Below are 27341 nucleotides of genomic sequence, written 5' to 3'. Positions count from 1 at the left end.
CCATGTGCCCAGCCTGCTTAAAACCAACCACAAGGCACTATTCACTGGCATTGATGGAATTAGGTCTTAAAGGTGGAAGACTGGTTTGTCACTGAGCACCCTTGCTCAGCACAGCACGGCATCTGTTGCCTTTTCTGCAGCACAGGGGCTTGTCTGTGCCTCTTCGTAGCACTTGGCAAGCCCCCAAAACACCCCCATTTTTTACTGGAGACTGCACCCTCTCAGTGTATTAAAGCTCTCTTCAAACTCCTGAGGGGGGCTCCCTACAAATGCAAGATCTGAAAGGAAGGAGGGAAAAGGTGTTATATATGAAAAGCTTTCATTCACTGTATTATGTTCATACAACTGTGAGCAGCACACTGCTCCCCCCCCAAAAAAAAGGGGGGAAAAGCCTGACCACTCAGGACCCAGAAAAATAATACAAAATCCATATCAGAACCCCACGTGCCCTTTTGTATTCAGACTACACAAGGCTCTTACTGCCCTGTGAGGACTGTTCTTCAGAGGGCCTGTCTGAAGATTAGACAACAATACAGGTGTCAAGTACTGGAGCTTTTCAGTCTTCCTTTACCAGGGCCAGAGCATCATTTAAAGCTACAGGTGTCTCAGCGTAGGAGTCTCAAAGTCTGCTGCACATTGGTTTTGAAATAAAGTTCAATCTGCTTTATCTCACCAGTACAGTTCATATGATACTTATGTGGGTCTGTGTTTCATTACTTGGAATGGGTACTGTCTTATTGTAACTCCACCATATGTCTAGTGCTGCTCTTGTCTTTTTCCAGCTGTAAAAACTGGACAGTGGATCACAGCTAATTTGGGAGTTCGCTTTCTGCAATATGGCTAGTTCACGTAAGAGGAAAACTGATCAGTTTTAAACCACAAAACTGGCAGGGAAACTTAAAGTTATCAAATTTTAAAAATATTTAAAATTAACCAAACAGTGCAAGTTTACATATATGTTATTAGGAGGTTCATCCAACTCCCCAAATATCCAAATACATATTCATCAGCTTGCCATATGCTCGCTTAAATGTGCAAAGCAACAACCTCCTCCTGCCCCAAAAGCTGTCTTCCGTTTCTGTTAAATGGAATTAGTGCTTTCTTAAATTAAAAATTGTCACATTGGTGGGTTAAGTGAAGGTATAAAATATTCAAAGTTTGCATTCAAGTTAAAATTTGCTTGGTGTCATTTAAGAATTATTTGTGGATTTTGGTCCTTACTATGTGCGATTTTACAGTTTTATATAACACAAGCACATGTGCACACAAACACCAGAATGCTGTTACTACAGCTACTTCTGCATGTAATCTGCTGTCACTCTGATGAAAAGATTTCACTTCTGAAAATGGAAAAAGCACTGTAAGCCACTAGCGGCATGGATTTAAATGACTTTTCCATCTTCAGTCAAAATATGATTGTTAAGCTTAGGACCAACAGATGCTTCACAAGCCAGCAAGCTCCCAGGTGACTCCAAATCTGGGGACTTCCTTTTCAAATGTTACAGCTTGGACATGGCAATGAATGATTGGATTGGAAATGCTGCCTACAGCAAGCTCTCCCTCATCATTCCCACTTCTCTCCAGTATCAGCATTCTCCTGAAGTCCCTCTCGGCAAACATTGCTGCTCCCTTCTCCAGAATGGGAAGCAGCACAGAATATAAACCAAGAGTCAAAGGTAAAGCCCAGAAATTCTCAGGCTCTGCACAGAGAAGCTTAATTTTAAGTTCCCCTGTCACAGAAGACAGGGCAGGGATCAGGAACCTTTTGACACAAATAGTCAAACCACTTTGAACTCATCATAGCTTAAGGTAACTAAGTCCTTCAGGTTTCAGCATCCAAGAGAATACTTTTCCCAGAATATGCTGAAGCAGGCTACAGCAGATGGCTGGTTTTTTTCCTCTGAATGAAAAAGGATGAACCTCAAATTTAATTGTTTGTATTTGGAGAAATATTTATACACAATCAAGGAATTAAAACTTAAGTAAAAATTTTGTGCCAAATACGGAAAGGAGATTTGTAAGTGAAACCAATTTAAAACAAAAATAAATTTATTTGAAATCTTACACAATAGAATTCCCTCAATGCAGAAATCATATTGATGTCTGTTGGATAATACATTACTTAATAAAAAACGCCTTTGTAATATTGAGGTGGGGAACCCCAAAAGTAAGCCATATAGCTTACGCAGCCACATGAGAAATGTTTTCTTTGTTATTACACAGGTAGTTGCTTTTATCAGCTAAAGCCTAGTGACTTGGATTTGTTTTATGCATATTGGGTTTTGTTCTATTACTTTCCAAGAGACTGTACTCCCCTGAGTCAGCTGTGTTCATTGGTCAGAATAAATTCCAGCATCTGACACCATTTCCATTAATCACAGACAACCCAGTATATGTGAGCAAGATAATAGAAAGAAAAACTATATCTGGTGAATGGGAAACATTATTTATGTATGCTGTTTGCTACTATAGTAGAAAGTATCTGGAAGGCATTCTTTCGACTTTGACAGATAAAATGAAAGAGAAGGAGATGGGCTTCATACTTACTGTGCAGGGAAGAGTGTCTGGAACCACAGAGGTCATGTAGCACCCCAGTAACACTTTTACAGCCCGTCTTTACTACAGCTATGCTACAGTCATAGCTTCCTCATGTATTTGCAAGAAGTTTTAAGATAATTTGCTACTAAACAGCTGTGAAATTAATTTTTATTACTTTGATCTGAAGCTGGACCTGTGAAGTCAAATACTTCACCCACCCACACAAGTGTAAATAGCCCATTCAGTATTAAATATCTTCCTGCCCATTACAAGTTAGGCATCATGGATCTAAATTACAAAGCATTTTTCTTCAACCTTCGGAGCAGTCAAGACATTTCACTTAACCCTGTTGTATCAAGCCAGATATGAAGCAGATAATTAAAAAAGGGATAAATTGTATTTGCCTAAAAACAGTTCATGGCCTTAAGAGTTAAAAAAAATAGTACTTAGACACCCATAATCTATAAAGCAGGCAGATTCTAATAACTCTAGTTCTCGGTGGCATACTAAAGATACCACAAAAATACTTCTTATGTATATCAACAGTGTGACAACACCAAGTCTGATTAAATTAAGGCTTTGTTTCTTTCACAAAAGAAAAGTTAGTATCCATCACCACCACACAAATAAAAAGTCAAGGTTCTGGTGCTGTGCAAAGGAGGCACGATATGGGTAACTGCCCTGTGAGCAGGACAGTTCTGTGGCAGCACCGCTGCGCACCGAGTTCAGTCAGTTCCCTTCAGCAGGAACAAGCTGAACCTCCAGGATTCACAGTGTTCAGCAGCATTACTTATGGTCCTTTAGAATTCACAATCAAACCGTAAATGGTGCAAGCTAAACAAGACAGCCAAGATTTTTCTCTTGCCACTATCTAATATAAATCAAGGATTTGGAAAAAAAAAATCTCACCTTTCTTGGCTAAAGATTACATAAAAATGCATTTCTAAAAACAGGAATCAGAAAGTTAGTTGAAAGGAGGAAGGGAGAGATAATCCAGTTCTTCATTGTATGTCTTCTTCTGAAAAAGGACACCATCAAAAAGTCACCTTAGAACTGGTACAAGTTTTAACATCAGATACCAAATATTTTCTTGATAAGATACAAATAGCAAACAAATACAGAACTGAATTATTTTGTTTTATTCCATTAACTCACTTTTCAGTGTAACCTTTTGCAAATGTACGTCATCTGCAGTACAAGACTATCTAGGCCCCATGCTAGATTTCTTTATTTTTGCATTATACCAGCACAGCTTTAACATCAAGGAACTTACTCCTGATTAACAGCAGAGGAAGACTAGGCTTCTGTTTCAGAACTAGAATTAAAAATAAAGAAAGAACATTTCAAGCAATTTCTTTTCTGTCTTAAAAAGTTCAAGCGTTAAGGTGCCTATTCAGAATCATTCCAAAAATTGTTTAACTCTTGTGCAGACAGTTTTGATTACACTGATCCAGGTAATCTGCTGGACAGTTTAACAAAGTTGGGTTATTTTTTATTTCCCAAAACATATTCTCATTAGGCTTTGGAGGACTTGGGAATACCCAGGAATTATCTTCCAGAGAGCTCTTTCCGTAAGAATGGTGTTCCTGAAACGTTTTGCCATCAACTGGAATGGGTCTCTCATCTGCCCATGCTTGTAGAGTCACCCTTTCCGATGGGATGTGGACATCTCTCAGCAGAGGGGGAGACACAGCGTTGCAGAAGTCTTTATTGTTCTGTGAGAGGTTTTTATAGACTACCCCAGATGTCAAATTCAGCTTTGAAATGTTCGATTCAACACATTGTACTGGTGCAGTAGGGGCAGCTGAAGGAAGGAGATAAAAAAAGATTTAAAAATTACATTATCTAATGCATTTTTCATGTACTCCAAATGTACTACAGTCTAGCAGGGATGTTAAACACAGTGTTTTCAAGCCACAAGTTTTCAGACCATATTCAGTAACTACTTAAAAGTTACAAACGCCATACTAACCTCACCAGTCTGACTTTACAAGATGAACCCAAGAACCTGAAATCAATGTCTAAAACACACCTAACTCCAAGGAAACCTCCTGACTCCCACTTGAACACAGGTAAACTGGTGGATCTTTCTGACCAAACTGGAATGAACGCTGAAACAGGATTTTCATGCGCTTGGAGAAATCAACCAGATGCAGAACACTGAGTGTTGCCTCCTCCTCTACTGATTCTTTTAACAAGTTGTGTTCTCTGGCTACCCAGAAACTGAATTCTCACTGTCCATGAAGCAGTAAGAGGGAAGCACGTGGTGTTACCAGGTTCTCTGTGTGCCACTATTGTCTGACTTCCAAAAGTGAAGTGACAGACTGAAATATTCAGCCATCTGGAATTCCAAGGAAGTTTTAAACTGTGCTAGGAAAGGGAGGATTTTGAAACAGAACAGCATCTACCTGAAATGGAAGAAGTGCATCTTCAATGCACATCTGAACAGATGGCCAAATAAAACCAGATCTTTTTTTTTTTTTATAGTGATCATGTACATAAACATGTAATGGGAGTAGATTAATGCTTCCTGCAGTTAAAGAAACTCACATCTTATACACTGTTTTCTAGAACAGATGTGAATCTTGAGTATAAACTGCAGTTTTTAACTTTAATTCCTAAGGGACAGAAAGAGGAACCATCTTGGTCAAAGAATACAACTTCTGTTTGTCACTGTGAATTAAAAAGCAGTACCCAATTCACAAATGTCAACCAAAACCACCTTCCAATAGCACAGGCATCATGTCTGAAAGACATTATAAGGCACTGGATTTGGCCTCTTTGTGCTGAAAGCTGTAAAAAGCAATTTGAGGCCTACAGACCTTTAGAAGTTTAAGAAAAATGGAATCCACTGAAAATAGACTGAAGATGCAAAAAAAAAAATAAAATAAATCCCCAATCAAAACACAAACAATCAACAATAAAAAACTCCCACTGACACACATTTGTTGAAAATGCCTCCATATGCATATGACAGATAAGTAGAATCTGCACATTAACTGATATTGTTCACGTCCCACACAGAGTAACAAACACATGTTCTGCAGACTTAATGCACCTCTGAAGTGGCAGCTAGTTTGTAGATGCTAAAACAGCCAGTAGTAGATGTATAGGAAGTGGAAGGTTTAAGTCAGTTCTACCCATATTTTTCATAAGCCCAGATTTTTCTAAAAATATAAGCATATATTTATAAAATATCTGCATCATGTTCCTAAGGGTGGCTGACGAGCAGGGTCAACAGACCTGTCCACTCTTACATACTTCTGAAAAATTAGTGAAAAAAGCCTACAGAGAAAAAGGCAGAAGTCCACTATTTCCTGATCCATCAATAACACCTTTTATGGCTGTGGATGAACAACTCCAGAAAATGAGACTGCTTACCAAGGAGAAAACAAAAATCAGTACTTGTGTAGTGGCAAGACAGGTAACTCCAAATTAAAATAAGGACAGAAAGACACGATATGATCACGTCAAACCTTGACAGATTTCAGATTAAAGACCCATTCAGTTCTTAGTTTCTCTGCTGAATTTATTTGACAAATGTGGTTTAGAATTGTAGGAACACAAACTCACCTGGTAACATATGGCCAACTCTACAAAATGTGTTGATAGTTTGTATCAGCCAAGTACCAGAGAGAGAGTGATCATTAGTCACTGCTGACCACAAAGGCAGGGACTGACCGGGAGGTGAATCCTGTCATTACCTCACTGAGCTGTTTAGAAACAAAATGTCTTGATCCAGTAATGGACAGGGCCATCAGAGATTGTCACCAATACACTGTAACCAAGTTCACTGTTTTTCACCTGTATTCTGAGCACAGTAAATACCACAATTGAAGTAAGCAGAAAACAAAGGAAATAGATTGTTTACCACAGTGTTTGACTGACAGTCTAGCATTTGGCTTGAGAGAAACATATGTATGAAATAGAAGAACTGTCTGATGAACTGCTCACAGAAATTATAAATACTCTATACAGGAATTATTTAACCCTTATATAAGGCAGTTTTGCTTCCCCAGTATTTTGACATTCAAAAAAATGTCATATTGTGCAGCATTTTGCTAAAAAAGACAACTTTTCTGAACACTGACATAAGGAAACATGGAACCATAAGGAAACTTCTGTCTGTTAAAGTCTGATTTTTAAAATGTTTCCAATTTCATATATTCTGTACTGGGAAAATAAGACTGCATTTGCAAAAAGATTTTTTTCCCCCCTAATATGAAGTAGTTGTGGTAAAAGGTCAAATACAAGTAAACTTAACACCTCAGCCTTGTGCACATAAGCAACACTTGACTGAGAAAAAAGCCACAAGGGGAACAGAATACAGTACTGAAGAAAAAACACATCAGCAACACCTTTATGTGTGAAGTTGACCAGTATGAGACAGAAGCAAAAGCAGAAAATGGGTAAGCTGGAACCATAATATAGTCTAGCTTATCAACTTCAATTGATGAGATTCTGATAAGATAAGATAGCTAGTTCATTTTTAAAATAGGACATCTTGAATTAACAGCTTGTGTTTGTAAGGTCTATTACTGCAAACACTGACTTGCCTTTATTGGTTGCTGTTGGATTCCTTTTCAGTTTTCGTAGAACCTCAGCTTGCACATCAGTCACTCGGCGCAAATTAGACATTTCTCTCTTCAGTTCCCAATATGCTTGTTGCACACTTTCAAAACAGAAATTTATTACCAGTTAAATACTGCCACCTCTGAAGCAGCCTATTACATGCTTATCAAGCATTATCTGTTAATAAATTGGTTTTGCCTGACATACACCGCAAATTTTGCTAGAGTACCATAATTCAAAATGCATTGAATGATACTGATAATGACCTTAAACTGATGGACATTTGTATATTTTATTTGATTTGTGCATATTACAATATATAATGCACTATATATTAACATACTAGGTAATAATAATAATAATTTTAATTCCCCAAATGGAGAGAAATATGAAGCATACTTTTTCCTTTCATTATTTGAAACTAACCACCTTCCCATAAAATAAGAAATCTTAAAGGAATAGTTAAAATACGTAAGTAAAGTGACACTAAGTTGCAAAGAAGGTAGTTTTAATTTGAATACCTTTCAATAAATGACCACACACCCCGTCACATATTATGATCCTAGTAATATTAATTGATCAGAATTTTAAATATTCCATATATATTTGGGTCTTACACTGTCTACATTGCTACGCTGAATTCAGACTAAATGCCTGAGATCCCAACTGAGCATTCCCACACAGACCAAACTAAAACAGAAAACATACTGTTTCATATTCAAGTCATCTATGCATGATGTATTATTATTATTATGTTAATACACTGCCTTATCAGACAGCGTAAAACATAGTCACCCAATTCATTCTCTAAGACAGCATAATACGAGAAACTTATTTAGCAACAGCAGCACTGTTCCAACATTGGCATTACAGGTTAATAGTTGGTAAGAAAATCAAGAACAAAAAAATTAGAAGTCAGCATTACCATATGATTCTTGGTAAAATTTCAAGCAAAGGCTCACTGAATACCAGTCTTATGTTGATTAATAATTAACTTAGTGTTCAAAGACATAAGGATGTAGTTACTTCAAACTTAAATCTGAAATCAATAATGCTTTTTTAATGCTTAACATTCCACCAAAACACATTTATTGAAGAGAAGTATCATGGGTGAGAGTTTCCAGAAAATTTCTTTCTTCCTCACTACATTCACCTAAGACATTTATTTGAAAACAGCTCAATGTCTCAAACTGTCGAGATGACTAAGAATTAATAAGCTTTATAACTGTATTTTCATGCATACGTAGAGAGTTCTATCCCTCTAAAATAGCAATATAGGATCACTCCTGCATGAAATATATCAGGCACAAATGTGTTCAAAATCACTCTGAGAAGCAGGTACTAGGCTGTCCTGCAAGTGAACGCTAACAGTGTTAAAACAAAGAAATTGAACTTTCTGCTATGCTCAGAAATATCTCACCAGAATATAAACAGTCAGATTGAAAAAGCACCGTTAAAGAACAGAGGAAGCTGACAGTTTAATAGGTAATGTATTAGGTGTCAGCAATTCTGACACAAAGTTAAAATTTTCAAAACTGATATTTCAAGAAGTTCAGATAAACCTGGAGCCTTTCTACAGCAGAATCCTTTTGGCTCTTTGAACTGTTGATGAGAGTTCATTAAAGATGACAACTGTAAAATTAAGTTGATGTGGCAACCACTCTTCATTAATTCACGTGTTTTGGTCTCAAAAATGAGACCAAACAAACTTAAGTTGTATCAAGACAGTATTGTCCAATATTTAACACAGAAGTGGTAAATACAAGAATGGCTCGGTGTCTGCCACTAACTAGAAGAAAAGTGTTTGGATGAATTTTGTAAAGTGCATTTAGCACTTTTACAAGCATCTTGCAAATGACTGCAGGTACCAGAATTCCACTTAAATCACACATGACACATCTTAATTGTTTTTGTGGATGCTGATGTAGAATCCCACTGCAAAGCCTAATAATTTTCAGTGAATTTGCAATTTAAAACCAAAGATACCCTGTGCTGCAGGGTTTATCCTATACTGCCTTCTACATGTAATACGAACCTTCAATATGGCCACCTGCCTAAATCTACAGGAAAGTAGATTTGCAAACTGAGACTTTAAAGTCAGATTTGCAGACTCCTCACAAATGTGAAATAACTACTCTCCAAGACGTTAACTGACTGCAAATGCCTCCATCTCCCATAAAAAGCAAGACTGCCAGCTACAACAAATGTTTCTCACAGGAGGTTTTTCATGTGTGTTTTCCACAGATTTTTGGATGGGCTTACATATTCAATACACATTCATTATTTACATAGTATTACAAGAAACCCTATGCTGTACATATGCTAATTCTGATGGCTGCCACCTGAACCCCACTTTGTGGAATAAATCTGCTCTGATTAATGATCATTCGATCAAATTATCAGTTTGATCAGAGCAATGATCAAAAGATAACTGCTGTATCTTGAGAGAATACCATTCATCAGCGTGCAAGACTGACTGTGAAGCTCCATCAGAAACCACAGGAATAAGTATCCAGTCAAGGTGAAAGGACAAAGTGTGATTTGTGTATAGTGCGTACATTATCGTCATTATACAAGAGAACATAAGATGAGAAATATCTGTACAGTTCTCTTTCAGTGACTGATCTCCCTTCCCATCTCTTCAATGCCCAAAGAAGCAAAAAGGCATCATGCTAAACAATCTGTCATTATGAAGGACCACTCTTCCCTCTGGTGGAAAACCCTGTAAGTGCATGAACAGGCATAACTGGGTAGAAAGACAGAATTTCATTTCCACAAGACAGAACATTTGGGAATTTTCATGTATTCCTGTATAGTTCTTTTGCATAAATAATTAAAAGATATATATACTTTCTAATATAGCACATATACTTAAGGTACAATAACAAAGGAGTTTATATCACAAGTACAATTATTATTTGAATGGGTACAAAATGAGAACAAATGCTTTCTGATATTTTAGCATTTTTCTGGACAATTGCTATTTCTTTTTGAATAAGTCACACAATGGCTCCTCAGTGTTGAAAAATAAAATCCTTTAAAACGTCTTCTAGTAGAAATATTATTGCACTGCACTAAGTAAGAATGTATGTTCCAGCAGCGTGCAAGGGATTGGAAGCCTGCAACTATGCAAACACAGAAACCTCCCCATGCACAGAATGAAGATATTCCATAGCTGGGATGACACTTGGAAATTTATCTACCACCTCCTCAAGTCGACTAATTATTAAAAAAGCTGATTTTTAAATCCAAGATAATTAAATTTGCTTTTTCTGCACAACAATCTGAAGATGTAAATGGTCATCATCATCCTGAACTACAAACATAACAAAGAAAAAAAATTTACAACGATCTTGCTAAATGAGTATACCTAGACTTGAAATAATGTAATTTGAAATAACATGTTTAAAGAGGCTGCTAAAATATTTACTTGTTCAAATATTTACTTGTCCCTCAGTAAACTGAAAATAAAACATGAACATCACTTGATTTTTCATACCTCTGGATACCTTCCCTTTGAAGGTGGTCTCCACTCAATGGATTTTCATCTTGAGCCTGGTCCTGTGTAACAGAGTGAAGGGAAGGCAGAGACTGAATGAACATGATTTCAGATCTTCTATCTGAAAAAATGGCACTGAAACTACAATATTCAGTAATACTGAAATTCACAAGTAGTCTTCATTTGTGTTGGCTGCAGAGGGTTTCAAAATGAAATCAAAATTCTACTAAGAATTTCCACTTAAAAATGCTTAAACTACTTACTCATATGAAGGCAATGCTCAGCCACCTCCGTACTATGTATTCTTTTAAACAGTTGAGCTGTCATACTTCATGATTGATTTAAAAAGCAAAAATTGAGAAAGACTTTTGATGTCCATAAAAAAAAAAAAAAGAATGTCTTTTTCTTGTTCTTTCCCTATCACAGTATATAAAGACCTTTACGTTAAAGCAAACTGTTTCAAGTACAGATTTACTTCCACAAGTTACTTTTATAACAGAATATAATTTATCCTTACTTTAAAATTGCATGTACAGGCAGCCTCAGAGAATTTAACAGGACTGTTTAACAAATCAAACATTGGGCTCACTTCATTAGCTGTGTTTCTACTAGACCCTCGCCTGTGATGAACTCCCATTCATATCCCTTCTTTTCCTGTTCCCTTCCAACTACTATTTCCCCTAGCCAAAGCTGTTTTGAATTTGATACCTGTTACTGTGGCTTCATGACAGCCTGTGCACATTTCAAGCAACTTGTCAATATAATGTACACACTGCATCAACTACAATGCAAAACCTGAGTAAGAATATCTAAAAGTACAAAAAAATAGAAAGTAAACTATTTCTACACAGTAGAAAACATTTGGAAAAGCTAACTAATATAATTAAATCAAGTAATAACAAAAATACCAGCTGGGTTTGAAACAATGCTGACTTGTCATTGCCCATTGATCATATTTGCCTGTATTTGGCCTGACAGATTTTTCCCCTCATGACGACTTTCCCACCACTGCCCATCAAAGATTCAATCTCACAGTTAAAAAAACAGTTGTGCTTTATTACCCCACATTTGAAAACTTGTACCTCTATGTTTCCTATATTAAGTAGTTACCAGGATCAAGAAGAAATTATATTTAAAAAAAAAATAAAAAAGAAACAAACAAAAAAGCTGTTCCTTGTATTTGTTCTTTGCAACAAAAGCTGCTGATATAAGCGTTATTTAAAGTGTCACATGTGGTATCCCTTACAACTGCTACCTTAGTCTGTTCTGTCTAACACATTCACCCTCACAATACAATCTGCAGTCTTCAATTACAAGTTACGGTATGCCTTCAGATCTTACAAGTTATTGAAAGCACTTGAAAGAATTCCAGACAAAAGTGAAAACAAGGGAAGTTAACAAAACACCTCACATGCTTTATCCCCACCTAGTGGAAAAAATGCAGACTCTCTCAAATACTGTGTGAATCAAGATTACATAATTATTATTATTATTAATGGCCATACGGAATGTAAAATAATCTGCCTCTTCAAACAATCACATTTAAATCTTTTCCATTCCCTGTGTAACTTCAGTGTGACCACAGAGTCCTAGAAACTGCCACTGCACCTTTCATCAAGGGTAAGATGGAAAGTATTAAGAATGCGCTAGACATATAACTTAACAGTAACAAAAACATTACATTATCTTAATTTTCTTTTGGAGATCCTAACAACAGCCAGGTTACAAAATTAATCCCTCAAAACAGACACATGCCCCAGAAATGACAGGGAAGGGCAGCCAAAGAGGTACTTTCCTGACAAGCTTCATGTAGCTACCCTAAAGAAAAATGCTAGGCCTCCTTTAATAAAGTTCAGGGCATCTTTAACATAAGCATTCAATTTAAAAAAAAAAAAAAAAAAAAAGAGAGAGAGAAAAGGTTTTTTTCCCAAACGTTTTAAGTAGCCCAGCTTACACAGAACACTACAATGACTACTTATAAAAATCATAAAGCTTTATTTTCTGTTGTTATATGGGCAATGGCTAGAAAATGTCACCTGTGTAAAATCATACAATATCTCTATTTGGAAGGGACCCTTAAGGATCATTCAGTTCAACTCTGTGCTCATTGCAGGACTACCTAAAACCAAACCTTATGATTAAGGGTGTTGCCAGAGATTTCTTAAATTTGGACAGGCTTGGTGCCATGACCATTTCACTGGGAAGCCTATTTCCAAGAAACATGACAGTCTAAGAAAATATTGAAGGTAAATTTTACCAAGATATTCATCTTTCACTCAATTATATACTTTATATCTTTGTTAACCCTTTATTTTGATTGAACCTGGGATTTAAAATAAACTATTACTACAAAAATTCCTTAAAAATTAAGGTACCTTCTGCTTGGATTTTTGCAACTCCTTCCTGAGACTGTTGCACTCTTCCTTGAGTTTTTCTAGATCCTGTTCCAAACTATGAACTTTAAGGTCACAGTTCAGCTTCTCTAATTCCCAGTTGGCCTGAGTACAATTCAAACTTTTCATCACTGTAAAGAAGACAAGCAAAAAAAAAAAAAATCAGATTCCAGTCTCAGTTCAAGGAATGTAAATCAATATGTAAGGCTCTGCTCAACCAGACCATGCCCTACAAAAACATTATATTCTGAAGAAATTGCAGTTTATGACAGCAAGGAAATAGTAACACTAGTAAAGCTGTTGGCAGAGAAGTGGTCTATTTTCTGAGTTCAAAGCATGGAGCCCTACTTTCTAGGAACAGACTGGAGATTTTACATACAAAGGAAGCACCAGCATAAAAGGCACTGATAATAGAAAAATCAGTTCATGGCAAACACACATAATATATAGACCAATCTGCATACTTCTTACGTGTTTTAAAAACACAAGTATTTTCCCCCTCAGATTTATATCATTACATAATTTACCATTGTTTCCCCCAGGATTAATCAGGAAGTTTCAAACAGAACAACAAAAGATACTATCAAAACAAAAGGGGAAAGCGTAGAAGTTACATAAATCTTATTTGACCAAAGCAATTTACATAGTAAGAAGCCACCTAAGATGATCCTAGTATCAAATCAGTGGCAGAACACGAGTCAGAGAGCAAGAAAAAAAAAGAACATGACAGGAAGAAACCCTCAAATCTTCAACCACATGGTACACTTATTTCCAGATTTAACAGTTTAAACAAGCTTAAACACACTGATTTTTTACTCAAACAAGATGCTCAGAGTCCAGTTATTAGTAAAACTGATTTCTAAATAAGGCTTGAAATCACCACATTTTCAGAGCTCTCCTTATAAACTCTGCACTTCTTATCTCCTCAAACCATGAGGTCCTCAAGAGTCATACTAGCACTACATCCAGTTTGTTCTTATAGGTTTAAAAATTTGTGCAACTGAAGCAGTGCTTGAGGTCCTCTTGGAGAGTAATCCAACTCAAGCACCTTTCAAATGACTGCATTTGTACAGACCCTGAAGTCAGTCCATATCCCTACACAGATAGCATTTTCTTGTTCTCTTTTCTTGTAACTAAATTAATACAGATTTTCTTTTCTTCCATAGTGTTTTACGTACCTATCATGAGCCCAGCCCTCTTTACAACTGCAGTAACGGAAGCTGGATTTGGGCTTTTGGAATTGCTTTTGGAATTGTTTGTTTCTCCTTCCTCTTTTAACCAGGCTCTCTACAACCAACATCTTTCTATCTTTTCTCATCTCCCAGTCCTTTAAGTGACTGTTGTCGACTGTAGCTATATTGCTATACAACATCCCCTTGCACCTGTCATATATCCCAACAGTGAGAAAAAGGAATATACTGGATCCTCTGCAGGTACCAGAGGAAGTGGTATTGACTGAATAATCTTTGTACTTGTACAGGTATGCTCCCACCCTGCTCTGATGAAAAGGTGGTGGGGTCCAGAGATGTACATGACACAGCCTATACACTGTCAGGCTGTGCCCATTTCTCAAATTATGAAATCATCTGTGGTAGAACACAACAGCCTCAGATCTTCACCATGGAGCTCCTCACCTACGATCATCTAACATGCATGTCACCATTCACAAAAAGGAACCCCAGCTCAAAGTGCCTCACTGTCAGACATGCCTCTCTTACCCAGCCACTCTATAGGGTTAAACCTCTTCATGCCCCAAGACCATGATATAACCATGAGGGCTCATCAGCATGCACTAAGATGAAGTAACCAAATACACACCTTGTTGTGTTTCCACTTCAGTTTTCAGTTGTAACAGCTCTACTTCTTTAGACTGCAACTGTTCATTCAAGGTTTTCAAGGATTCCTCACTTTCTTTCACCTATTTTCGGGGGGAAGGGGGTGGGGGAACACAGCAGAAAACCATTTGTGAAGCTTTTTTCTATCATGTCTGACAATTCAATTTTTTTTAAACAGAGACAAAACAAAAAAAATATTGGTCTTTTTTTAGCACTGTTCTAGCCCAGTAATAAAATTGAGATGCTTGAAATTGTCATTCCTACATAAGGTATTGTAATGTACTTAAAAACCCTAAAGAAGTGATATAACTAACCACAGACCTTTAGTAAGTAAAATTCATTCTACAGTAAAAATTTACTAACTATGCAAGTACTTATTAAACCATGCATTTAAGTCATTACTTAAAAAGGCACACCATTTTTTCCAGCTTGCTTTTCAAGTTATCTCTGTCGATGCAGGCCTCTCGATAGGCTTGGTATGCCTTATTTACTTGTTCACGCCCAACTGAGCTGCATTCCTCTTCTCGCCGGGAGCCAAGCAGCTAAAAGTTGAACAGACATGAGAAATAAGAAGTTTTGTATGTTATGTTGAGAACTGAGCAATCTAAAAAAGGCAATAGTACAGCAGGCAATACTAATCTAATAAAGGTTGTCTACAAATTCTGCAATTTCTAACCATACTTAATGCTCGCTAGTTTATAGAATCACAGAATAGTTTCAGTTGGAAGGGACATTTAAAAGCTCATCCAGTTCAACCCCTCTGCCATGGGCAGGGATACTTTTCATTAGACTGCTATGAGTATTTAAAAACCATTCACAAATCATGATTACTCTCACACTGATAATCCCTTAATCATACTTTTTCCAGACTCTGAAAATGTACAAACTGCTTTTTGAAAAAGGAGTTTTAAGCACATAGAGACACAACATATAGAAAGTTCAGAGGAAACCAAACATATTTTTTTAATGACTCATAATGTAAACAAAGATTTTTTTTCAGCATAGTTATGTAAGAAAAGCCAAAGCAGAATTATTTTACAAACAACTATTAACTTTCAGGTCACCACTCCCTCATTGCCTGCTCTGGCAAGAGACAAGCAAAGCAGAATAAGCACTACCAACTAGATTGCCAGAAAACAGGGAGCAGAGTTAAAATATATTCAGCATTTTTAATAAGACAGAAAGAAGCAAAGTCTTACATCAAATTACATCTGTTCACATACAAAATTCTTGGTTTGACTGAGTATTGCATTTTCTTTTTCATCCTGTTTATCCTGCACACTTCCTTTAAACATGTTTAGTGTACCTCTTCTAGATATTTGCAACAGATTTGTTCAGATTTTCTTAAAAATCAAAGAGCTACACAGAAAAAACTACAAAACCAAAGTGCTGACACATATGTATCTGCCTTAAATATCTCCTCTTTTAGGTGCTTGCTCAAAAAAAAGTATGGGAAAGCAAGCCATAAAGATAAGAAACTTTTGCCCTTTGCTTTTGTATTAACTCTCAAAGTATATGTTCTACTCCTTTTAAATTTAGTCCTTTACATTTTCCTACCCCTAATAAAGCCATTGAAATAGAACACAAAGGCTTAATAAGCTTTCTGGAAGTTACACTCTGAAAACTCAAAAGGGGTAACTCCCCATATATTTTTTAAACATACAGATATATTAGCTATTGACAAAGACTGAAAGTCAGTTCTGTTACTTAAACAGCCTTGGCCTTTTCAATATTCCTCTCTCAGAAACATTTTTACTGTATTCACATGGAAAACAAAGTATCATTTTCAAGAGAATTAAGCTGAACCAGGCCAAACCAAAAGATGCAAGACAAAAGGAATTGTCAAGGTCAAGTCTTGCTTATCTTGATTTTAAGTAACTACATACAAGACGTTACACTCAGCATGGTTGACAGAATATTCAGTCTAGAGCTCTATTCCTATTCCCATCACCCCCCAGACCTTACATAAAGAAAATGCTGAGATAGTTTTGCCTTTTGACAGAAAGTCAATCTTGTCAAACTAGTCACCAAGAATTCCTGAATAAGTGTTTCAAAGTTGTGCTGAGTGTGACTCAGACTCTGTATTCTAATGCCACAAAACACATACTTAGAAAGCTTTCAAGAATCAGTAACACACACTTAGGACTAATTCCTAGAAAATGTCTTAGCTCTAACACTAGGATGCATCTTCCCATCTCATATAAGAAAGCAATCTATCAAAGTCAAGAACTTCTGCAGTACAAAGACACTCAGTACTGAATGATGGATATATGTTTAATGACAGCATTCATTACTTGGAGAAGAAAAATCTGTGTCCTGGTCAATTTTTAGCTTTTATGAACTTCACTAGATTACGGGCCTGAGAAACTGTACATAAAACAAATGACAAGATTCCTTTATGTTTTAGAATTACTGCATCAAAGAATAGACAACCAACATCTATGTTAAGCATGACAAATTTGTATTTCAGATTTGAGACTGCAATTAGTTAGACCTAGCTAGATAGTCTTAGCAACCAATTTTTCCTTAATATTTAGGTATGCTGAGCCCAAGAGTCTTTTGATAGACAATTCCTGGGTTCTGACAACTTACAGGCTTTGCACCTCACTATTCAACAATACTGTCACATGTGCTCAAGTTAATAAACACCATAAAGAGATAGGTAAACTACAGCAACAATCCAGTGCAACTACACATCTTTCTGAATCAAAACTACTGTTTTTGCATTGCATCATATATATGCCCAGGAAGAATCAAAAATCCCAGTATGATGCAACTAGACTACCAGAGGAAGCAACTGCATTTCACTTCAACAAATAAAACAATTTACCAAGACTTTTTAACATGGAAACTATTTTAAGTATATATTTTAAATCCTTAACCATCTGCTCTGCCATGCAGCAAAGGAGTAAAAAAGAAGCTGCTACCAGAAGCTAGTAAATCAACTTTTTTCTTACCTTCTCTTCTAGAATTCTCACTCTTTTTTTTAAGAGGGAGTTCTCCCTCTCTGTCTCCTTTAGTCGTTTCTTGATATCTTCATATGCAGTGACAAGTGCAAAGTGTGAGGCAACAGACTCATCTCCACTATAGGATGAAACAGGAATATCACTGTCTCTCTTGTGAGAGTTGTCTGCTTTTTCATGGTTCAAAATACAGATGTCATCCTCTACCAACTCCTCCATGACAGCTGTTAAAAAGACAGATATAAATGCAAAGTTTTCACAAAGACAAATTCATCAGGAGTCTGAAAACCTTCCAAAATAATACTGCAGGGTGTTTCTGTCTAAGTTTGACAAGATCGAATAATTACGAAGTATCTTAATCTTGCAGAAAAATCTTGAAATCCATTTTACATTAAAAATATGCTGGTTAGAAAAGAAGCATGTTTCACTGTTATTTGATAAAAATATTTTGAATACGTATCAGATTTATGAACCCTCAAATTCATTTTTATTAAGGCTTAACACCAACCTAGAATTTGGCTGGTATCACTATCTGAACTCTGAAGGAATACTGTATCAGAGTTTTTGCAAGCTGGCAATGAGCAGTAAAAGAGTATAGTTGCAACAAATCAACTAACTACCGGTGGTTCCTGACCACAAATGCCAAACTTTCTTCATTTTTGAATGCAAATACTTACAGTTTTCCCAAACTTTGAAATGGAATCTTAAGGTACACTTGCATTTGTCTTTCAAGAGACTGCATGAGTAGCTACTCTTTACTTGGTCATAGTAGAAAACCTCCTTCCAAACAATGATTACAGTAATTTTTGACTGCAGATATGGTAAGAATGAAAACATACTCAGTAAAACGACCTGCTTCAATATGAGTGGAAAAAACTTACAACAGTCTGACCATAAAAAAAGTGTCACCCTAAAATACTAGGCAGACCCACCTGAATGAAAAATGCAAAGTAAATATTACACTGAGGCTTTTTTACAACGTACATCACTTAGGCACAGCAAAACATTCAATAAGAAAATACCACCTTAAAGAAATTTATATATTTTTTTGACCACCAGCTCTTAAGGGAAAACCCCTAAAGGCATTTTTCTTAAGAGTTATTAGTTACAAGTTTTGGGGTTTGATTTAAAAACAAGCCAACCTCCAAAACTCAAAACCAACCAACCAACCAAAAAAAGACACCGCTCATTCTTACTTAGTTATGAACATCAAGATTCCTTGCATCTCTATGCAATACTAAGAAATGCTACCCGGTGCTTGATAACATCCCCCCCGCCCTTCAACAAACTACTGATGTGAATTCTATGAAAAGCAGACCGTTAATTTTATTTTTTCCCTCTTCAACAAATCTTTACGTTCCTGACGATTTGCTAATGAACCAACAGAAATGCTGGAATGAAAGAACTGAGCATAATGAAGACAGTTTGTATTGTAGGAAAACTTACTGCAACAGCAAACTGACTCAATCAGCAGAAGTTTTGCAGGAAAGGCAGCCATTAGTGCAGGAAAAACCCACAGCCACAATTGCTGCTTCTCCTGCGTATTTGCTATTTAAATTCAAACTGGACTTCCATTTGTTTCTAGATACTAAGAGGTAAAGGGATCAACTGCTCTGGAGCTTGTTCTCTGTGGTCAAACTTCTTTCACCAGGCAGCAGTGGAAAAGCTTTCAGACTGCAGCATTATGAAGAGCTGTAGTACAGCTACTGCTGAACAATGGTGCTGTTATCACATTTGTCTCAATTTGCTCGGAGCCATTTGCTCGAAACATGATAAAAAACTGTGACAGCTCATTTATACTAAATAGACAGCAATGGAGTTGCGATGGTGAGAAAAGACAGAAAAACTACAAACCAAAACTGGAGTCCTTTTAATCGCTATACTCAGGAGGCAAACAGATGCCTTGTACACTGTTTGATGCCTAAGCTTCCCTTGCTTGCTGTTCTGCCTCATATTTAAGCAGAATGAGCCCTGCAAAAAAGATTTGCTTCCTTGTCATTGTAAGAACAGTATCACTCCAAGGTGACCTTGACCAAAAGCACTACATCATTCAAACTGCATTAACTGGCTGAAGGAATTGCTCATTTTGTCTTCTAAGGCAAACATAACACACCAGCTTATCCTCCTCCATTTTAAGAAGGGCCCTGCAAGTCTTGTCACCCATCTCATCAAACTCCTCAGAGCTTGCCCTCTCAAGGCAACACATCTCCTTTTCTCTGAACACTCGACTCAAACGCCATTAAAGAAGTGTCACAGCTTATCATTAGCTCTTGAAGAAAGCAACAGATTTGTGACCTTGTACATAAATAGAGCTTTATCCCCACACTTTCCTATAGCTCCTAAACTTGAGCATCGTACATTCCCTATTTCTTGCACATATCAGTTCCACCAGGAGATGGCAATACGGGAAAACAGAAGACAACATGAGAAGATGAGACGACATTTATTCTACATTTTGTTAACTAGAACTTACTGCCTTTATGAGCTTTCAAGAGAGAAAGACCCTCCAATTACACTCAGATTACAGAAATAAGATTTTATAAATTCAGGTACACAACGTGCACATGCTAAGAGAACTAGTTACTCTAATATTTTTTTACTCAAAAGATCTCATTTAGTTTACAGGATTATTCAACTCAGGTTTTCTGATGCTGCTTTCTAAGCCAGCACTGGACACTATTTAGAAGGGAAGCATACAACCCCACACAATTTAAAGGGGCTTTGTACTACATGTTTTTCTAAATTTCTACACACAAGATATCAGTTTCAGAAAAATCTGATATACACATTTTTGACTAACATATTGCATACTAACTGACAACAAACTGCCATTAAACAGTTTAAGATCAGCAGTACTATAAAGGTCATGGTGAAACGCATATTTTACCCATCTCCTTTTTTTTTGCTGTCACGATAGACAGAAACCCTTATAATACAAAATAGGGCTACGTCTGTAAGAAATCCCTGACTACAGCTGTAATCTGTCATTTTACCGAAGGACAGGAATATAAATTTAGATTATCCAGTATTATATTACATCATTTAAAAAAACCATGAACTGTAAACAACAATGAAAGAAGTGCTTTGATTACACCAGGAGTTCCAGCTCCTCGAATCTGGCAGAAGGATGCCAGAAGGGCTTGCAGGATGGCTCACCAAGTCCAACCACAGACTGCTACTAAGTTTTAATCAGTTCAATTTCTCCAAATCAAAGCCACACTTGTATGCACTGCTGCAAATGTCCCAGAGCTGTCACTGTGAAGCACCTGAGTGAATTTTGACCTCTCTGGAGTTGCAATTCATGAGATTATCTGTACTAGACAGATTAGTTAAAAGTGAAAGATTTCCCACTAAAATATTTGAAGTAGGATACTGACAAGTTAATGTCTCTGAATACAACTGATGTCCATCTCTGCCTACTTAATGCAAGCTTTAAAATCCCACTTATGACACATCCCATTATAAGAAAGGTCTCCCTAATACTTTACTTTTTATTTCCTTTACTTTAGCACATTAGCTAAACACTTTGCCTGTAATAATTACGTTGCATTTATACTTATTTTTAGAATGATCTTAATCTGAAAGTCTATTTCAAAGGACTTTAATCTTTACATCCAAAAAGAAATACATTATATGAATACCAGTGCTAGTGTTTGTATTACATAACTAATGTTTAAAAACAAACAAGACCCCAACACTGTTAACAGGACAGAGTAATAAGTTCTAGCAGGAGTAATTATGTTCCCTTTTTCTAAGAGTCTGAGTTTGAAGAGGTGGCACCACTTAAGTTTTCTTTCACAAAATGTGAAGAAAAGAAGGGTTTACAGAAACCACTTCTGTTGTTCACTAATACTCAACATATGTTATAGAACATCTTTGATTTAATATAATAAATATCTTGAGGAAAAAGAATGTTTTCCCATTTCTTACTAATGCTTGGCAGAAATATAGCTTTTCTCTTTACAAAGCTTTACAAATACCAGTCATTAACACCATGGGAGGTAGTTAAATATAAAACACATTCTACACAGAAGGAACATGGGATGCAGAAGCTCTAATAGCAAACAGACCACTGCACAAACAGATCCCTGTAGTTTGAAATTCTAATCTTATTCTCGGATCAGAAGGAGAGATAGTAAAAGCAGGATTACATTAAATTTTTCCCAGTATGGAGCAGATCCCCATTTTGCCCCATCTGCTGATCTGAAAGAGAACAGAACTGTTTTCAAAATATTTCCAAAAGTCAAATGCAAATAATTTTAAGATGGTTATTCTCCTGTTTTTTGAAGTCCAAATCACTTTACCGTTTACCTTCCAGAGTCAAGGAGTTTGACTCTATAATGGTAGTATGAACAGTTTCCAGTTGTTAATAACAAGAGCATAATTTTTGTACTCATTTACCTTGCCTTACATAGAAGGGTATATACACATACATGCATGTAGACACAAAAATAAAACTTTAAGTTCAAGAAATGCATTTGAACCACAGGAATCTTGGATGAGCATGTTGCAGTCCTCACCTTAATTTCAGAAAAGTTGTACTGATTTTTTTTTCTTTTTAAAAAGACACTTTTTAAAGCAAGCACTGCAAGGAATAATACAGAATTCCTGCAACCAGCATGAAAAACTCCACACAGCACATGGAACATATGACACATGATGTTAAAAGAAGCAAGACTTCCAGTCTCTTAAAGCATCTATCATTTTGCATCTCTCCTTCAGAAATCTTAGGTTCTCTTTGATTTCAGTGGTGAACAGTCTGTTCTACAGAAAAAGACATCCCTTTTTACAGATACTTGCTCCATTTTTAAATAAAAAAAAATAAATCTCTACACACACATCTCAGTAGCTGCTAACTTTGGCCACTGTTCATCCTTTCATATGGGACAAAGTCCACAGGCCCAAAGCACTCCCTGAGAGTCCATACGTACAAGGGCACAGTTCTGCTGCCTCAGCATACTTGGTGTTCTTTCAGAAACATGTCAGCACATCAGCTAAACTAGACCTTCCAAATCACTTTAGTTTTGTTGTCTTCAGGAAACAGAAGTCACTGTCTCCAAGCTCACAAACCAAGCTCACTGTAGTTCATTAATCATGAACATCTGGGAAAGCCAGAAAAATCAAGCAAAGTCTCCTTAGGTACAACAGACAATTTTTTCAATCTCAAGCGTTTTACAATAACTAATGTACTCTCACAAGAACTAGAAAAGCACTAAAAAGCCTATCTTATGACAACAGTGCTTGATAAAATTTTACTTTCTCTGAACAGTTTCATACTCCAGTGCCTCCATCACTAATTTGCAAACCTTTTGTGTCCCCAATGTAATGTAATCAATCTGCCTTCCTGAGGATGCTGTCACTTTCCCTGACAACTACCTGAAAAGAAGAGGGGGAAAATAAAAACCCCAAAAGTTGGAGTCAATGAAATATTATCCCCTCAGCATTGCATAATCCCGCTTATTAAACTATTACATTTAACGTTGAAACTAATTAGGAGCAGTACTGCCACAGAAACACAAGTAGGAACAAGATGGCTCTTGGCTATTAAATCTTTCTAGCACCAAATATAAGTATATTCAAAGGTTACTGAAAAACCCATATGTTCTCATGCTAACACTGAATATTATTTCATTAGGCATTTTTTTGGTGTTCATTGCTTCCCATTTCAAAATGTTTATAAATACCAGCTATTTATGAAAGCTAAGAGGGTTTGTTTTTTTCATATCTTCTTTTGTAAACCAAACAGTAGGTCCTACCTCCCAGTCATAAGTTTCCTCCCACTCAATTACACTGCCAGATTAATTAACATTCAGTAAGTTCACAAGTTCAGTGATATTATGAAAGCCTTATCTAAGTGCATTAACTTTTAATTCAACTGAAAACACCTGTTACAGCTACTAAAAGGTAAGTTAAACTGAGTTGCACTGATGGCCCTTGGTCACCTCCTGCAACTCACCAATATAACGTCTGGAGGTTTTCACAACATGGACAGGGTCCCAGATAATCTCATCTAGGCTCCCTTTTACACCAGAAGGTGGATAAGATGATTTTCCCAGGTCCTTTCCAACTTGAGTTGTCCTACAATCCTATGTTCAGGTTTATATCTCATTATTTCAGACAAACCTGGTCATTTGAACACAACTTCCTGTTAGCAGCTCCTAAGTGGATGACTTTGAACGTTCAAGCTACTTATGCTTCACTTACCTTCCCAAACTTCATTTCTTCTCCCCAAATGTCCTGTCAAATTTTAGTAGCATCTATGATTTCATACACTAAGAACTCCACACAGAAACCCTGTGCAACCATGTAAATAAGTTAATTAATGCAATTATAGTATAAACACATATAGCAAAACCATAAGACTGATTGCAAAGTGACCTGTGCATAAGGGAGACACATATGATGTAGCAAGCTAGTTACTAGCCTGACCCTTGTGTTAATCCTGTCATTGCCATCTTAACAAACTTGATCTCATTATCACTGTAACTCTTTTATTCAATATGGACTGTCTATCTAGACTTCCTCTGTTTAAAAAAAAAAATCCCTGTGAAAGAATCAAAACATTTATCAAAGGATAAACCCACATTGCATTTTATCCTGTTTTCTTCTACCTTTTTGCTTATTTTCTTCAAAATCTATTCTAAAGAAGTCAGATACAGATAGCATGTGCAGTGACAGGTCCGCACTTTTTCCAAGGGAGTTTCCACTTTCCTAGCAGGCATCCTACATTTAATATTTTACAGACATAATGCACAATCTCCAATTCAACACATCTATTTATATCATATGAACAACTGTTACCGGATTTGAAACTCCATGCACAGGTTTTCCAGTGTTGTCAGATTAAATTATTCTACTTCTCCACCCTGAATAAACTGAATACAGTTTGTTCATGTATTTGACCAATAATTTTAACACTTTCCCTACTTTTTAACTGCCATATAGAAAAGAGAGACTTAATGAAAACCAAATTAGAATATTTGCTGAAATTTATGCAATCTTAAGATTATCTCTAATTTATTACCCACTTTTGCTGTACAAAGGTGTCACTTTATCCTCTTCGCTCTTTTAAAGAACTCCTTACCATTTAATTTTATTTGTAAAACATAACCTAGCTAGTACTCTAGCAAATGTCACTTTATATTTTTCTGAACTGTAAATGTAGCATACAAGGTTCTAAAAATAAGTAGTTTTAGTAAAGATGTAAAGTTGGGGGGGACGAGGTGGCTAAAACCTCCATACAATCTGATCTAAAGTTTACTCAACCAGTGTTTTCTGCCTTCTCACTTTGGAGTTTAGATCAAAAATTGCACTTAGAACTTGGGGCAACAGTCGTTTACTTAAGTTTTAGTGAGATCATCTAATGCTTCTAACACAAGTCCTGTTATAAAGTATCAATTATTCAAAGAACAAAAAGTAGTAGTAATCTTGGAATTCTTTTGCTTTCTACAGTAATTCTGCTACAACTCCCAAAATGCTAGGATACAGGTACTAGCAGATAACTGGTACTATTAACAGCAGTAACATCTGATCATGCACTAATATTCAGGAAATTACGTTACCCATAGTCTATAACAACACTCCTCAGAAAACTCTGTCTCAGAAGAGAAGCTTGATCTTTGGAGCCCAGAGCAGACTTTACTGTTACGCCAATAATCTTCCTTTCACTCTGCTTTTTCCAGAGCTGGCTTCCAGCACACTGATTTTACTGCCTACATACAGTGTAAGACAGTGAGGAAATTAAGGGATTCCTTTAGAAACAAAAAGCTCCTAAAACCACTCACTGGAACAGCTATCACACACTCTCACTTCTAAGTTGCTGGGGGTTGATTTATTTAGGTAGATAAGGGTATTTTCCCTACCAGGTGAAACACCAAGATTTAAAGCTGTAATTTCTTAAAAGTTGAATGCTTCATTAGCATATAAGACCACCTCAGCGCTAGTCTGTGCTCCCTTCTTCTAAAGCAACACAGCCTGCAGCACCTGTATTCCTGTCTGCTCCAGTATTCCATCATGCTTCTGTTTCAACACCTTCGACCAATCTGTTCATTTTGTTTGCCAGATTCCCCCTATACCAACACACAAGCTTGCAGCTCCAAGAACTCACACAGTTTTTCAGCTTGATTAGATACGCCTTTCTAATTACTTTTATTGCCTATACAAAGACCACTCCCAGCTTGTTAGGGGTACCTTTAAACTACGCTCCCGATTCCCCAGCAGGATATCCTCCTTATACCAGCCAAGTGTGACTGGTAAGAAGGGCAGGGGCAAGGCACAAGACCGACACCCTGCTCCTTCTGAAACACAAGAAGTTCCACCTCAACAGCAGGAACAACTTCTTTACACTGAGGGCGGCAGAGCACGGGAACAGGCTGCCCAGGGAGGGCGTGGATTCTCCCTCTCTGTAGGCGTTTAAAACCCACCTGGACGCGTTCCTGTGTCACCTGCTCGAGGTGACCCTGCTTTGGCAGGAGGGGGTTGGCCTGGATGATCTCCAGAGATCCCTTCCAACCCAAACAATTCCGTGATTCTACGAGGACGACTCTGTTTTAGAAAGAGAAACTAAAGACCGGCCAGAACCGCCCCTATTTCAGCGTGCACGAAGCTCCCCAGCCCGCCGGGGCCGCCCACAGCCGCCGTGCCCCGGCAGCCCCGCCGCTCCCCGCCCCGCACCAGGACCCACCTCTCCAGGCCCGGCCGGGCCGGACGGGTCAGCGGCGGGCGCTCGGCTCGGCGGGGAGGCAGCGCCGCCCGTCGCGGTGTCCCCTGGGGGCCCCTCGGGCGCCCATCGCCCCCCGCCCCGCCGGCCCGGCCGCGGCCTCAGCCTCCGCCACTGCGGGGAATTCCCGGCGCTCGGCGCCGCCCCCGCCGCCTTCGAGGAAGTCAACAAACGCCGCTCCCGGTCCCCGCCAACGGGCGCGCGCCGCTCCCGGAAGGAGAGAGGCGGCCCCACCGCCTGACTGGGAGAGGGAGGCAGGACTGCAAATCCCGGCGTGCACGCGGGCCGGCTCCCGGCACAGCCGAGCGCCTCGGGAAGCCCAGCCCAGGGCTGGCTCCGCCCCGCCGGGGGTGGTGGCTGGGGCCGTCCCCGAGCGGCCTCCGCCGCCCTTCTGCCTGGGGTGTGAGGGCGTGCTCTGTGTCGGCGTTCCACCTGCAGCGCTGTCACGGAATTGCTAGGGGTGGAAGGGACCTCTGGAGATCATCCAGTCCAGCCCCCCTGCCAAGGCAGGGTCACCTCGAGCAGGTGACACAGGAACACGTCCAGGTGGGTTTTTAATATCTCCAGAGGGAGAGTCCCCGCCCTCCCTGGGCAGCCTGTTCCGGTGCTCTGCCACCCTCAAGGTGAAGGAGTTCTTCCTCCTGTTGAGGTGGAACTTCTTGCGTTTTAGTTTATGGCCGTTGCTCCTCATCCTGTTGCTGGGCAGCACCACAAAGTGTCTGGAACAATCCTCTTGGCACCCCCCTTTGAGATATTTATATGCATTAATGAGATCACTGCTCTGTCTTGTCTTCTCTAAACTAAACAGGCCCAGCTCCCACA

General features: G+C 37.9%; 1 protein-coding gene across 2 annotated transcripts; it reads right to left on the bottom strand.

Annotated features, from left to right (window-relative positions):
* Positions 1 to 2689: 2689 nt before the first annotated feature.
* Positions 2690 to 26661, bottom strand: AZI2 (5-azacytidine induced 2). 2 transcript variants are annotated; one of them, XM_051789042.1, is made up of 8 exons: positions 26484 to 26661; positions 17795 to 18024; positions 15254 to 15379; positions 14821 to 14920; positions 12985 to 13133; positions 10610 to 10671; positions 7095 to 7210; positions 2690 to 4342 (listed from the first exon to the last, which is right to left on the bottom strand). In XM_051789042.1, exons 2-8 carry the CDS (start codon positions 18017 to 18019, stop codon positions 3954 to 3956), a joined length of 1167 nt encoding a protein of 388 aa, XP_051645002.1. In that variant the 5' UTR covers positions 18020 to 18024; positions 26484 to 26661; the 3' UTR covers positions 2690 to 3953. The 2 variants fall into 2 exon arrangements, with proteins under 2 accessions (XP_051645002.1, XP_051645003.1); XM_051789043.1 differs by lacking the exon at positions 26484 to 26661 and adding an exon at positions 26224 to 26371.
* Positions 26662 to 27341: the final 680 nt, after the last annotated feature.

The sequence above is a fragment of the Manacus candei genome, unplaced genomic scaffold (assembly GCF_025592945.1).
Source record: "Manacus candei isolate 608988 ecotype Guabito, Panama unplaced genomic scaffold, ASM2559294v1 h1tg000026l, whole genome shotgun sequence".
Classification (NCBI taxonomy): domain Eukaryota; kingdom Metazoa; phylum Chordata; class Aves; order Passeriformes; family Pipridae; genus Manacus; species Manacus candei.
The sequence above is the reverse complement of the archived record's forward strand: the minus strand, read 5'-3'. Positions and strand labels throughout refer to the sequence as shown.

What these genes read in the sequence shown, in the direction of transcription:
- AZI2 (XM_051789042.1), bottom strand. Translation starts at nt 18,019, where the DNA reads ATGGAGGAGTTGGTAGAGGATGACATCTGTATTTTGAACCATGAAAAA. An exon ending in TGAGAATTCTAGAAGAGAAG is followed by an intron (nt 15,380 to 17,794) that starts GTAAGAAAAAAG and finishes TTCAACTTTTAG; the next exon opens with CTGCTTGGCTCCCGGCGAGA. An exon ending in TGCAAAAATCCAAGCAGAAG is followed by an intron (nt 10,672 to 12,984) that starts GTACCTTAATTT and finishes TCTGTTACACAG; the next exon opens with GACCAGGCTCAAGATGAAAA.